The sequence below is a fragment of the Pituophis catenifer genome, unplaced genomic scaffold, assembly GCF_029215685.1.
Source record: "Pituophis catenifer annectens isolate HBS135680 unplaced genomic scaffold, rPitCat1.0.hap2 SCAF_1, whole genome shotgun sequence".
Lineage (NCBI taxonomy): Eukaryota > Metazoa > Chordata > Lepidosauria > Squamata > Colubridae > Pituophis > Pituophis catenifer.
This window is the reverse complement of record NW_027256881.1, coordinates 131,446,517-131,462,491: the sequence shown is the minus strand read 5'-3', so window position 1 is coordinate 131,462,491 and position 15,975 is coordinate 131,446,517. Positions and strand designations below refer to the sequence as shown.

Genomic DNA, 15,975 nt, shown 5'->3' with positions numbered 1-15,975 from the left:
TAGTTCCAAGGGAGAGAGCCTTCTCTGTGGGGGCACCTACTCTTTGGAACAAAATACCCCCTGGAATACGAACAATCCCAGATCTTCGCACTTTCCAACGTGCCCTGAAGACCTTTCTGTTTCAACAAGCAGGGCTAGCATAAACATCTAAATTCTATGCCAAGATCTTAGCAGATACACCAAGTTGACTCAATTTATTATTTACTGTTTATAAATATATATATATATATATTATATGTATATGAAATCTTAAATCTGTTCACTGCCCTGAGTCCTTTGGGAGAAGGGCGGTATAGAAATTCAATAAATAAATAAATAAATAAATAAATAAATAAATAAATAAATAAATAAATAAATAAATAAATAAATAAATAAATAAATAAATAAATTTACCTGTTTGCTACTGTTGCAGCAAACAGTAAACAGCCTGGTCAGCTTCAGCACAGCCTGATTAACATAAGCAGCTGATAGGCAGTATTCCGGGAGGCCGATCCAACTGCCAATCAGCTGTTCCAGGCTGCGGGGATCGCCATCGCCCGTCATTGCTGCCGCCAATCACTGCCTCTGGGTGCCCCGTTTTCAGCCTCCGCGCGTCCCGTTTTTGGTCCGTTCCAGGTGGCAGGGATTGCTGCCGCCACCGCCTATCCCTGCCACCTGGAACAGGCCAAAAACGGAAGCTGAAAATGTGGCACACGGAGCTGGCGATAGGCAGCGGTGACAGGCGGTGGTGATCCCGACAATCTGGAACAGGTGATAGGTGGTATTCTGAGAGGCCAATCCAACTGCCAATCAGCTGCTTGTGCTAAATCAGGCTGTGCTGAAGCTGACCAGGCTGTTTGCTGCAAGGAGATAAATTGCTGGGAGGCAGAGGCCGAAGGGTGGGGTCTGGCACGGCTTCGGCAACATTCGCTGTATAAGACACACAGACATTTCCACTCACTTTTTTAGGGGGGAAAAGTGTGTCTTATAGACCAAAAAATACGGATAATCAGTTTATCAGGAATCTCTTTAACAGAATGTGAAATGTAATACATTTTGATTCAAGCAAAATATCTGGTCAAGCACCAAATATTGAGCAACTAGTTAAATGTAGGCTGAATAGCATGTCAATTAAACACATAATTAGCTTGAAAATCATATTCATGGTGTCTCCATCAATGGCTTTTGTCATCAGAGATTGGCTAGAGATATTGAATGGGGTGGCACAAGTCTCAAGTCCTCTTAGTCTAAGAAATTATTATTAAATTTCAGATGCCACAAAATTGAGTCTAAACACTAGAGGAGAGAAATAAAACTCAAAACAATATTGGCAGGTTTGAGGAATGGGCTGAAAATAACCAAATGAAGTCTAGCAGACAAATCTGTAGTTCTTCATTTAAGAAAGGAGAATCAAACGTATGGGCATGGAATGGGACAATACTTGGTTTGATAATATTACATATAAAAAAATATTTTTGAACAGCAATTGACTGCAGGGGATAAATCAAAATGTGCTTTCAAAACAGACCTGATTTTAGGTAGTATCAACTAAAATATAACTTTCAAATTGTGGCGGGAAATCACACAGCTTTCTTCTTCTTTGATCAAACTCTACCTCAAATACTGTGTCCAGTTCTGGCCACCACGTCTCATGAAGGAATCAAACAACACGCAATATGTTTTGAGCAGGGCTAACAAAGATGATAGGAGATGAAAGATGAGAGAGGTGGAAGTAGCTGGATAGCTTTTGCTTTGAGGAAAGACATTTGAGGAGGGAAATGATAGCATCCTTCAAATATGTGAAAGGATGTCATGCAAAAGACAAACTCCTGTTTTATTTTCTTCTAGAATTTAAGACACAGAGTGATGCATTTGCATTCCTGGAAGGCAGATTCTGACCAACAGAAAGGGGAAAAAATGTCCTATCAGTAAGAGCAGTTTGACATCTGAACCCACAGAGATTGAGGGACCAATGGCCTGAATGACTCCTACCAATGCATATCAGTGCCCAATTAATAAGAAATGCACCTTTCACTCATCTTATTCCTTATTCTTAGTAATCTACTTGTGCTTTTTGTTAGAAAGAAACTGATTTCCCAATTCATAAGAATGCAATGTATGCTACTGACTTTTGGGGAGGGGAGGGAGGGCTGTCGCTAGATGGCAGCACGCTGCATTTTACAGCAATTCCGAAGAAATCTAATTTATTCATGACACATTAAATTACAGCTGACAACTAAATGACTTCTTTGGAAGAAATATAGAATATAAAAGCTGCACCAAATTCTTGTAAATATATACTCCTAATTATTTGTACTTGTCTGATTTCAAGTCTTATTGGCATGAAAATACTGTTTTATAGGAATTCTAGACACTGTTAATGTTAATTAACTTTATTATCAAGCTATTTTTAAAACGTAAAAAAAAAAATGCAAGAAAATAGTTTCCACCATTATATAGAGGCTATGATTTATGCAGAAAATGTTAATTTTTATAGAACTGCATCTTGTATTATTGTAAGTAACTTTGCAAACTACATCACATTATTATTTATACATTACAAAACTCTTTGACCAACTGAATGGGTTGCTTAAGCATAAGGAATGGAGACTCCTTCCCTCCCCCATCCTCCACACCCTTCAGATGTGATCTGAATTTGATCTAGACAGTGGCAGTTGCAGCAGAACTGATGGGAAGTCAGCCGGGAGAAGTCTACTCATTAGATCCTTGATTCAGGCAAAGGATAGTATATTCCAGTAGGTACTCAGCATCAGTAGTACTAACAGTGGCAAGTCCCATTTCACAAAACACCAGGGCAACAGCTACAAATCATATTTCCACTGGGCTTATGTTTCCTACCATGATAAAGATACATTTGCAGAGAACTACAATACTGAAAGTACCTTTACTGCAATTTCAGATAATGTTGGAATATTTGCCCACACATCCCCCCAGTCCCTTACATTTACTCTTCTGAAGTTAAAGAAATGTTTTGTGAGCTGTGAAAGAGAGTGTGAAGGGCATAAATAAATAAATAAATAAATAAATAAATAAATAAATAAATAAATAAATAAATAAATAAATAAATAAATAAATAAATAAATAAATAAATAAATAAACAAACAAACAAACAAACAAACAAATAAATAAATAAATAAATAAATAAATAAAACAACCACAAGAGTACAGTTCCCTGAATTCTGTTGATGCCTCAAATTTCAATTTTTAGTACTCTTTTGAATGTACCATGTGAACTTTGCTCGGTGGAATGACTGGATGGAAAATAACTCCAAGTTGTGAAATGCAATCAGTGATATCTAAAGAAAGTTGTTGGAAACTTTAAAAAAAAAAAGCTTAAGTACTTGAACTTTATGCAAAAAATGCAGAAATCTAAATTCATAAAATGGTTTTAGAAATCTGCTTTTAGACATGTCTTTTGTATTAAAGTCAAGATTGCATTTGGATACAAAGATTGAGCTGTGATGGAACAAACAAACTATACATGGGAAAAAACAGATGTCCAGCTGCTACTAAAGAGAGTTGCTATAAGAAAATTAAATACAAAGAAAAAGAACCGATTCTGAAATTTGTGCATTTCACAGCCACTTTTTTCACACCTTAAAATTCCTAATTCCAACTATTCAAGGAAACCTTTTGTTTAAAATTATTGTCCCTTGACTTATTTTGCTAAAGCATCTTTTATCAGTATATACTATCTAATCTCTCCAACTATTTATTACCCAAATTAGTTGGAATGATACCTTCCAGGATTCCTACACAGCTGAAAATTCCAGAGGCTATAACTCAACCTGTATTTTCAGGGGGAAGGGTGTGGCCTATAAAATACCATTGTTGGGGACAATATGCTAACTCTGTAAAATGCTTAGAGAGGGCTGTAAAGCACTGTGAAGCGGTATATAAGTCTAAGTGCTATTTCTATGTTTGTCAAATATCATAGAATTTTTATCCAAAGATATATATGGTAATAACTACCCCTTTGTGATGGATCCTGTAGATCTGAAGACTATGGATAGGTTTAGATAACTTGCTGAAGAGAGCAAAGTCTACTTTGTTTCTACCAGAGTATGAATATTGCTTTTCATAGTTTATTGAGGGTTGTTAGAAATAGTAGTGTATTCCAAGTATTTGCACTAAAAGAAAAACACAAGACTAGTAGCCATACAAATGGCTACTGAAAAATAGTTTACGACCTATCAATTGTTGGTTTGAAATGCAGCTTAAGAAAATAATTCCATGCAGCAAGCTGTTTGTGGAATGGGACAACTCACCATCGCCAACTTATTGCGGCCAACTTGCCATGGTCAAGTTGCCGCAGGACAACTCGTTACAGCCAACTCACTGCGGGACAACTTGCAATGGGACAATTCAAAAATTCAATTATTTAAAATAATTAAAAATATATTTTAATTTTTGCTGCTCCCATTTCATTTTGTCCCTCCTTTGGCATCTTTTCTTTAATGATTCTGTTACACCATTTCTTCAATATTAGTGTAACTCTTGACCCACAGTGAGTTGTCTCATGGCTAGTTGGCCACGGCAAGTTGGCCGCATCGAGTTGTCCTAGATCTGGGAAGTGGCTGTGAATGTACTTCCCAAAGATGCATTTTTTTGTTTTTGCAATTTGCAATAGTATGCTTGAATACACTAGAAATATATACAGAATTCCTTTTCACAAATAATTTGTTACTCTGTGTAAGCTCCATATTAGGGTCGCAATTACTTTGTTATACTGCTTCTCAATATACAAAATAGCTTACAGCTAAGCCCAAAGATCACAAAGGCCTACTACATAGTGCTCTTTCTAAGTGATAGTATGTCATCTGGTAATCATATTACTGTTTGTATACATGAGCCATCTTAACAATTGCTAATTTAACATGTGCAAGAAGTAAGCTAAACAATACGATTTGCAAAATTATATTAGCTAAATACCGTATTTTTATATTTCTTGTGATTGCTGCTAACCTTGAGTTTACTAGATGTAGCATAAACCGGTTATAAAGAAGTAGGGCTGTATGGCGTTTTAGATTCAGCTCTCCAAAGATCTTCTGAATGTGCATGTAATCCTCTCTGCAACTCTTTAAAGTAGCTGCATCTTTTCCCAAGATTATGAGCCAGATAAAGATCCAGATGCTTGAAAGAGATATAGAAAGGGACAATGTGTGTGCTTCCAAGCAGCTTTTTGGACTCAAATCTGAAGTGCTGAACGGTCCTAGAATTTCATCTTCCCACTGTTTTTTAAAGGAAATCTGCATAAATTGACAGATGGGAAGAAAAATGCTTCTCTGGACTGATTCGAAAGCCTCAACTCCCTCCAGGCAAGAATCAGAAATGCAGCTGAGACAAGGAAGTAAAGGCTGACAGCATGCTCATTCATCTATATCTTGGAGGAAATTCACAACAAATCACGTTTATTCTTCCAAAGTGACACTAGCCATGCAAAGGGGAACTGAAAAGTAGGGAGATTCTGAATGGTAGCATTGGTCAAATGCAGCTTTTTTTTCTTCAGCTACTCCCCCGGGAAAAGTCTCGTTATGAATTTTTGAACTGGTCCGTAGCCCTTTATTAAATTAAGACACTGACCTTAGTAGGGCATCTGAACAAATTAAATGAGGGGATATTAATTCACCTGGAGACCAATTTTTAGTCCTGCAAGAGAAACTACAAACATTCACAGAGATTTCAGTTGAAATTTACTTAACCTCATAGAGACCCTATAGATTGCACAATGACCCGGTTTAGCTTGGGACTTGACAATGGAGACCAATGCTATTACTACAGAGAGAAGTAAAAAGAGAAAAATAAATAAAAAGAAAACGTTTCTGGAGATTTCACTGACTTGTTAATATCCATGAGGATATTATCTGTTGCCCTTTTTGTATTATTAGTAGCCAAACATTTCTGTGCTTCAGAGCATTTATAAAACAGGAAAGATATTGTTGCACTTTCTTTTCCAATGGCAATAGAAAGAAATGGAGATATGTACATATTAGGCTCCACCACATCTGAACCAATCAATGACAGTGTGAATGTGTGCAGCACAAACAATCTTAGAACACAATTTGAATAACAGGTGTCACTAGTTTTAGGATGTTATCTGGATACAAGGGATGTGATGACCCTGCTAGAGTTTGAATCAATGTGTTCCTGATTCGAAACCTTTTCTTATAAGTCGGCTTCTACCTCTTGCCAACAAATACATAAAAGCCAAAGAAAACTGTGGCAGCCTGGAAATCCAGTCCTTTTGTTTTGCTGTTTCTCTCACCTCCGAAATGATTTCGGCAGGAATCGCCAGCTATGCCTCCAAATGACCGCAAACGGCAATCTACCTTCTCTTCAGCCTCTCTTGACATTCTACTCGAGTATATATGGTAAATCTGCAGCAAGAGTACCCACCTACCTTCATCATTAGCAGGCAGTTTGCCGTGGAGTACATCACCCGGCCCAGACGTGACCTCCACAGCTGAACAGAGGCTGTAAAATGAGAGCAGCTTGTGAATGTGCACAAATAAATTAGAAGCTCTTTCCCTAGCCATCAATTATCGGTCATATGTATTCCAACTGAAACGATTTCCCCTCGTTAACATCACCACATTTTGAGCACAGTGTTTCTAACATTCTGCCATGTTGCTCTGAAAAACCTGCACCCACTCAATGGAGAGAGAGGCTTGATTGGGGAAAGGAACAGACTGTCTGAATAAATGAAGCATAATACAAAGCTGGGAAACAACCTCTCCGCTTTGAGCTCTGGCAATTCTGCAAGGAAGCAATCATTTAAGAGAACAAAAGGCAGGGAGGAAGACAAAGAGAGGGAGAGAGAGAGAGAAAATGCATAGACCAAGTCATTAATTAGGACTACTGATGAGCAATCATCTGATTTAAGCCATTAAATGTACACCCTTCCGCTTCTCTTACTGACTGATGCTTGAAAAACAAAAACAAAAAAACACTACTTCATTTTGGCAAGGAGCATAAGGGTTTCAGGACTATCTTGGTCTGGGGTCTTGCACTTATGTGTCGGGCTTAGGAGCCTGGAAAAATCTGCCAAGCTTCTCTGCCACTCCTACGCTACTGAAGCTCCCGGGGTTTAAAGGCTGCTGCCTGTAGCACCAGCCAATTTCTCACTCCCTTAGTTTACAGGCTGGCTCCTCATGTGAGAGAACACATGGCTCATGAAGATCCTGCACAGCTTAAAGGGATCAGAGGCTGCAATGCCAGGAAAAAGGTGTTTATTATGTTGCAAAATGAACACTACGATAAAAAGGATTTTAACATGTCCACGGCTCCAATTCTTAAGTGCGCTTAGGAAATTCCACCTATTTCAGTTAAATTTGCTTTTTAAAATTAATATATAGAATCAGGTCACAAATCTGATTGCTTTCAGAGTCGGTAATGATATTCCTAAACTTGGTTTTGTCTGTTATAATGGAATAGGATTGCAAAAAGGGCTGTGGAAAAGAATAGTTAGAACTGCAGTGAAACAAGCATTACTTTTTTTTTTACTTGATATGGAATATTTTGTTACTTGCTTTACAAACCTTTTTTATATGCATTATCCAAGACTAGCAGAAATGTATTTATTCTGATTGATTCAAAAGTACGCTTTATCTTTAGAGCTCATGTAAATATGGACAATTTTGAAAATATATTCTCCAATGTACTGGTAAGTAACAATTTAAAACAAAACAATGACTTTTGTCCAATCACACTACAAAACAAACAAACAAACAAACAAACAAATTGCAAGCCAATAGAAATGCAGACCTCTGCTCATGCCTCTACAGAAGTCACCAAGACTAACACTGGTGGGAGTTACATAAAGGAAGTACAAAACATGTTTTTTTACCAGAGCAAACCTTTGGGATGTGTGATAATAATTGAAAAAACTCTATGTCCTCACAAATTAGTAAAATGTACGATAAAAATGTAAAAGCAAGAAATAATATATTGTTTAGCTTTAATTGAAAAAACTGCCATTTTATATAAGAACAAATAAATATCATTTGCAGTTCTTAATTTAGGCTGTATTTGTCCAATCCTCTTCTGTATTTTTTTTAAAAATGTGGGTATGAGAGAGGAAGGAAGGAAGGAAGGAAGGAAAGAAGGGAAGAAAGAAGGAAAGAAAGAAAGGGGGAGGGAGGAAGGAAGGAAGGAAAGAACGAGGGAGGAAGGAAAGAAAGAAAGAAGGAAGAAGGGAGGGAAGGAAAGCTGCCAAGAAAATGGTGCAGTGCTAAATCTTTTTCTTCCCACTGAACGGAGAATGAGATGCAATTCTCTTTTTTACTGAGGAGAGGCAACGCCACAAGCAGGTTTCTGCAACACCTAGTCAGACCAGCAATAGTGACATTATGCTGCAGATCTAATCCCATAAAAAACCGAGGCTGTTTTCAGTCATAGTTCGCAAAACAAAAACATAAAGGCTTCCTTCAGTGAAGTTCACAAACAAACAAAAACATAGACAGAAAGTTCCCTGTAGCTCAGAAGTGCAGCTGAGCCCCTTGCAGGGAGAAGATCTGATTGCCCTTCTCAGGAAGAGATGCCATCAGTCCTTACAAGTGTCCTCTGGGCAACATTAGGCAGACAGACAGCTGTAATGCCGCTGCACTCCAAGCGCCTAACAGCCACTCACAGATGCTTGAAGCTCTCTCTCTCTCTTTCTCTCTCTCCCCGGCTTCCACTGGCTGCCTTTCATCCCCGGCCATGCCAAGCTCTGCTCAATTTAGCAAAGCAGCTGTGGCGAAGGAGAGCGTGAACAGAAACAGAAGCATCTCAAACAAAGGATAAGGGCCACCGGATGTCTTTCCTTCATGTGCTGACTTCTAGGTGACTTGGGCTGCATGGTCCATAATTCTAATCAATGGGATGTTGCAGGAATACAGTCCACTATATAGCAATAGCACTTAGACTTATATACCGCTTCACAGTGCTTTACAGCCCTCTCTAAGCAGTTTACAGAGTCAGCATTTTGCCCCCAACAATCTGGGTCCTCATTTTACCCACCTCGGAAGGATGGAAGGCTGAGTCAACCTTGAGCATGGTGAGATTCGATTTGCCAAACTGCTGGCAGCCAGTGATCAGCAGAAGTAGCCTGCAGTACTGCACTCTAACCACTGCACCACCACGGCTCTTTATAGAGAGGGAAAGGCTGGCCTAAAGCTCAGGGGTCAGTCAGAAAATACTCCCAGCAAATTTGAGTAGAGATAGTGAAGTGGTGGGATGGGAGAGACTCCAGATTTAATGATCTCCCTTTTTGCCAAGGAGACTTGGTAGCTTTGTGGGAATTTTAGAATGTACATAGCTCACTATCTCTTTAAAACTGCATCTCTCAAGCTAGCAAGCTTTATCTAGCTGACTTGTTTTTACCTCAAATTCTGTATCATGGAGCCTTGCTCTTCTCCAATTTCAGATAAATAGCAGCTAGCTGCAATTATTTGGTGAATATGGCTATTGTCAGAATCACTCTCCTAATAATTGGCTCATATATTCTAGGAGGGTAGAAGAGGGTAATTTTTACTTTAGGCCCTTTTAGCACTGCTGCAGCATTGCTATTTTGTAAACCACGAGAAGTGGAAATAAAACTGTCATTCCATATAACTCTTATTATAGAAGTCTACTCTACATAACAATCTCAAGATAATTGTATATTGTGGCAAGATATATTTGCTCATAAAAAAGGACTGCAATCATGCATATATTTACCCAAGAGTAAATCCCACAGAGTTTACTGAGACTTTCTTTGGCGTAGACATGCTATAGTGGATGGTGCTATCAACCTCATTTGAGATGATGAGATCTTTATAGCAAGACTTTATAGGATTGTAGCTCTCAGTCAGCAAAGGTCACCCTGTCTTAAGCTGTTTTCAAAATATCTGGTCACCACAGTTCCATCATCAGAGTATTCATCACCTTTACATTTTCTCCCTTATTAGTGCTACTGCATTCTGCTGATAAAACAAAATAAGCGTATTTCCCATTTCTGCTAATTCTAAAGCAATTCCAGGTTGCTAGATAAGTGGTACTTTTTATTTTTTCCAACCAGTTTCTATCGGCATGATTTTCACAAGATATAAGATGTTCTAATTGTGGAGCAGGTACATTATGAAGTGCTTCATTTCTCTTTTCTTTTACTGCAGTTCTCTTTTATCTTCTTTAGTGTCTTTTAGTCAAAGTTCCCCCTTTTCTGATTTTGAACCCTTAATTTTTCAGTGTTATATGAACATTACACTGACTATATTTGATCATTGCTTCTGAGGGATTTTTTTTTAAAATATATAGTTTGGTGAGTCACTGATCGTAATTCAATAAATTTAAGCTTGAATCTTGCCAACCAACTGGAATGTTGGAAAAAAAAAATTGGTGCAGCAGGAAGAGAAAAAACAAGTTCTACAATGGCAAACAGAAGAACAAGCCCTAAAATGGCCCTGGTTCAGCTATGGACTGAAGAGAAAAATCTAGAAAAATTCCTCCATATAATCTGGGAAAGGGCAGTAATTTGGAAAATCACTACTTGCTCTGTTCTCCTCCCTCCTAATCACATGACCCATTGTGGTAACAAGATGAAACATATACACAAAAATGAGCGAGAGCAGAAAAACATCCACAAAAACTTTTACTGTTTTACATGGAGGGGCGGGGGGGCGGGAAAGGTGCTCATTGACACCAGGCACTCAACTCACCAGATGGCCACAAAACCCTCACTTCCTGCAGTCTAATCATGAGGAATAGCTGTCCAGAATACAAGTGGGGAATCTCACGATAACTCCTTTATCCAGAAAAACTGCACAAGCCAAAATGATTGCAACTGGGCAATAAGTTTAGCTAAATCACTTGATACTAAATTGACAGCTTTTAAAAAAGCAGGTGAAAGAGCTATAAAGAGGAAAGAAGAAATGAAAGAAGTTAAGAAGATGGAAAGCTCTGTAAAATAAGTGTCTGGCGATGTAAAATGAATTAATGACAAAGTGGAAATTTTGGAAAGGAAGTCAGAATTTATAGACAGGGAGTTGGAAAGAAAGCTAGATAATTTCGCTGTTTTGGAATTAAGAAAGAAGAAACTTTCTTTGAGATTTACAGCATTTCCAGAAAATTCTAGTGAAAATATTAGGAGAAAAGGTTATTAAAGCCTTAGCAAACTTTTTGGACCGGAATGAGGAAGATTCAGGGGCAGAAATTGATAAAATATATAAAATAAATACAAGAGTTGCAAAAATAAGAAATGTTCTAAAGGATGTCCTAGTGCCCTTTGTCAGGAAGAAGTTAAGAAATCAAGTTTTCAAGCAGCATTTTAATACAATACTGAAGACTGATAATACATATATATTATATACTGAAATAAATTCCTGTTAGAATTTTGAGTGAGAAGAGTATTCTCTTTAGGAAAGGATTCCATTTCAATGGGACAAAATAGAAGGTGTGATTTTACTTTTAAACAGCAGAGGTTTCAACTGAAGCATAATGAAAAATAAAACACACTGATTTACTTAGATGCAAAAAAGGCTTTTGACACTTTGAACTGGGCTTGCTTGTTCAAAGTTCTGAAAGATATGCACTTTGGAGAGAATTTTATAAAATGGTAAGATCAATTTATACTTCACAGAAAGCACAAATAATTATTAATAGAAATCTAACAAAGCCTTGTGATACAAAAAAGGAAAAATACAGGGATGCTCAATCTCTTTTCTCTTGTTTATTTTGGTTCCTTTAAAGAAAATTGAAATATTAATGGGAAAACTAATAGAGTTTGGTGCATCAGAAGTTTTTAAAATCAACATACATGAGACAAAAAATATTATATTATTTGTATCCTGCCTTTATTATTTTTATAAATAACTCAATGTAGCAAACATGCACAATACTCCTTCCTCCTCCTATTTTCCTCACAGTAACCCTGTGAGGTGGGTTGGATTGAGAGAGCGAGTGACTGGATCAAGGTCACCCATCTGGCTTTCATGGCATTGGTGGGACTTGAACTCACAGTCCCATGCTTTCTAACCTAGTGGCCACAACCACTAGACACAATTAGCTAAGAAAACTGGTTAAGAAAAACCAGAAAAATAGAAGAATTGATGAATAAAATGGGTTAAAAATTGAGAAGAAAGTAAAATATTTGGGAATAATTGCATGTTATTTCAAAATAACAATTAAATGGAGTGAAGTTAAAAACCCATGTTAAGATGAAAGAAAATACAATTGTCATTGTCAGATGGAATTTCTGTGATAAAAATGAATGTGTTGCTTAGAATCCTTTTGTTTTAGATAATACCTGTTTTCCTAACTGTGCACCATTTACACAGTGACAAAAGGTTACATCTAAATTTGTGTGATAGCGCAAAGAACGTACAAGTTAATTATAAGGTGTTATAAGATGCAGAGGAAAGAGGAGGAGCATGTCTATGCAATTTAAAATTGTATTTTGCAGCTTGCAGTTTGGTTTGGATGAAAGCGTGAACATTGCTGAGAAATAGAAGGCTGTTGGAGTTAGAAGAATACCACCTGAGATTTGGGTGGCATGGATATCTGTAGTATAATAAAAGTTAAGGTTAATGTGGATTTTAAAAATCATTATGTTAGACGTGCCACATTGAGAATATGAAATAGATACAAACCAGAGGTGGGTTTCAGCAGGTTCTGACCAGTTCTGGAGAACCGGTAGGGGAAGTTTTGAGTAGTTCGGAGAACCGATAGTAAAAATTCTGACTGGCCCCACCCCCATCTATTCTCTGCCTCCCAAGTCCCAGCTGATCGGGAGGAAATGAGGATTTTACAGTATCCTTCCTCTGGATTGGGGAGGGAATGGAGATTTTATAGTATCCTTCCCCTGCCATGCCCACCAAGCCACACCCACAGAACCAGTAGTAAAAAATTTTGAAACCCACCACTGATACAAAACCCAGTTTGTGCTCCCAAACACTTCTGCAGTTCTTAGCACAAGAAGCATTTATGGATGAGAAATTATTGGCAAACATAAATAGCTAACTTATTGTGAGATGTTAGACTGAGTCCCTAAAGCATGTCACATAGCAAGGCAAGCTAAGATTCTTATAATATGAACTGAGCAATAACTGCAGATATTCAAATATAGGATAAAAATATCGGGGGAAGAAGGGGAGGAAAGAGAAGGAGGCTACTAGAATGCTTTTCCCTATTCACCCCCCCTTTTTTTCCTTTTGTTCTGACTTTTTAAATTTCTTTAAAATCATATTTTCACTTCAGGCTTTGCTCTAAAAAAAAGTTTATGTGTACATTTGTTTTTTCTATTTTTGTTGTTTGTTTTACCTAATTAACAAAAAATAAAACCAGGAAAAAAATAGCAGGCACTAACTTATCAGAAGACACCTTTTAGTTTAAACAAGATCCTCCAATTCCAGGAAGAACTTTTGGGAGATAATACGCTAGACTTTTTAAAAGACTGAACACACCTTTGGCTCATTTTATTGTAACCTGCTGTCATGTTTTTTCTAACAATAAACCTGTCACTCTAAAATAGCACCCATCGTTACATAAAATTAAAATAATACAATTAAAAGGCAAATCTGTGAAACGAATTTTAGCAGAGTGCAAGTGCATGGTTTCATGAGCAATCTTATAAGAGCTTCTGACCATTTCTGAGCAAGTGATAGAAACACCCTATGGAAAACACTCTATGGAAAAAAAGTTTTAGAGGATACCTACCTTGCCTGCTCTCCTGTGTAATGTTGGTCATGCTTCCATCTTCTGCTAAACCATGTTCCAAGTTGTCTAAAATCTGCAGTGAATAGACAACCAGTGCTCAGTTTTAAAACTCTAGTGAGGAAATTGAATTTATATTTTACCGACAAAGAAATAAAGGAAGACTAGTATAGATCTATTTCAAGCTATTTAGCTCTTGTCAGCTAGCCATAACCTTATTTGGGTAGACCAGGTTGCCCTGATAGACAGGTTTCACCGGAAAAACACTGTAGTGAGGAAACAGTGCCCACATTAAGCTTAAACAGCTGCATTTATCACATTCAGGAGATCAAAAAAGAGTCACAAGGGCATGTTACAGAACGGATCTATCAGCATTAGTACGATTAATCAGAGTGAAAATGCAAGGATATTTTATATTGCAATGCAGGCAATCCCTGAGTTAAAAATGAGTTACATTCCTAAGTTTCTCTTTAACTCAAATTTGTACTTAAGTTGGAACTTGTACTTACAAATGGACTATTACTAAAAATGGTGGACAACCTTCTCCTTTGAGCCAATGAACCACTGAATGTTTTCATGAACAGCTGAAAAAAGGCTTTATATAATATATATTTATATTAAAAATGTGCAGCTTCAGTGTTCATGAACACATTGAGGGGCATCAGCAGTTTGTCGACAGGAGAAGGAAAACACTGCCATAGATAATAGATAATAGATAGATAGATAGCTTGTTCATAAGTTGTTTATAAATTAACCCAGTTCTTAACCCAGGGACTGCCTATATTTAATTCCAGAATGGAAATAAAATGAAAGACATAAATGCTTTAAACCAAGGATCAAATACTGTGTATTTTTTAAAAAGAAATGGTTGGTTTATGCAAAAATAAGACAGTAGATTAACAGAATTATGCTAATTTGTTTTGATTATAATGTTGTGAATTAACAAATGAAGCATTGTCCAGTGGCAGTGGCTATCTGTTGAAGAGTTTTCTTAGCCCGCATGGAACTGGAGTAACATGGAGATTTTAGAATGCATGTGTAATAGCTGCATTTAGCTTCGACGATCACAAATTGTTGTAAGACTGAATAAAAGCACAGTACTTTGACTACTTAGATGTTTTCAAAGCATTGTCCAGTGGTGAGGAAACATAGTCCATTCTTAGCCTAGCCTACTCCCAGAAGCATTGCGGAGACAACAGAATACAGTAAGTGCCTTTTGGACTTAGAGATGCTACCAGCTATGCCTACTGTAAATGGTTCTCCAAGATTGACTGGAGGTGGGAGCAGTGCTACTTCTGGAATTCAGAGCTTCTGATAGTTTATTATCCGCTGCTCTTTTCTCCCTGCCAATCAGTGATTAGCTGCCCAAACCAGTCAGTTATTTTATCATCTTCAGGAGTGCAACCTGCACAATCACATCATTTCAAATAGGCAAGAAGGAGCAGTTAGCAGAAATTCAGCATGGGTACTTGCATGGGTACTCAATCCATTTCTTGACCCATGACAATCCATTTCTTGGAGTATTCCAGACGAATACTCATTTTTAATTCACAACACAAGTTATGGACAAGTTATTAGACATTTGCCACTGCATGCCATTTGCTGGGGAGAAGATGGGAGATCAGAGAAGCAACTATCCAGCAAGCTAATGTAAGGAAATATAGCCATTAGATAGCAGCAGTGCATGTTTAAGAAAGGGAAGAAGTTCCATCTAAAGGGAAAGTATCTTGTCTTATTCCTCCACAGTCTTCCCAGTCAAAATGCCAATTTTTGGAGTACAGTTCAAACAATTCTGAAACCAAGACTTCTACTTTGTTAGAGACATAGACAGAAAGACAGACAATGTAATCTCTATATGTAGTCAGGGGTTGCCACTAGACAATTATATCTATGTCTATATCTATGTCTATATATTTATGTATCTACATATATAAAATAGATATTTATATATCTATTTTCTTTTAAAACAAAGAACACTACAAAGCCCATTGGTAGCCAGTACATATGGGAAGAGAGAATACTGCCTTTAAGGCTTCCCATCAGTCATGATATTGAGGGATGATGGGCATAATTTAGAAGATAATAAGAGCTATCTAGGCCAGTCATCATGATCAGCCCTATTGTCAATGAATTTCTCTAAATCTAACTTTTGATGATTTCATGAAAACAGCCACAATCAGATGTGCCCAAGTTTGAGCCAGGAGTGACTCTGCTTAATTTTTTGAGATCAGCCAAGTCGGGCTGGTGCTGCCTGGTTTCTGTTTAAAACCTCCTCACTGCAGTGGCCATCACTACATCTGACAGAAA

The 15,975-nt window shown here is 37.4% G+C and overlaps 1 protein-coding gene across 1 annotated transcript in view; it reads right to left on the bottom strand.

The window, feature by feature from the left end:
* TRAPPC12 (trafficking protein particle complex subunit 12) overlaps positions 1-15,975 on the bottom strand; it is a 73,355-nt gene that overhangs the window by 12,413 nt on the left and 44,967 nt on the right. The window contains exons 8-9 of the mRNA XM_070955116.1: positions 13,672-13,744; positions 6,401-6,474 (exon numbers count right to left, since the gene is read on the bottom strand). Coding sequence (XP_070811217.1) covers positions 6,401-6,474; positions 13,672-13,744 — 147 coding nt within the window. The remainder of the gene's footprint in view (positions 1-6,400; positions 6,475-13,671; positions 13,745-15,975) is intronic.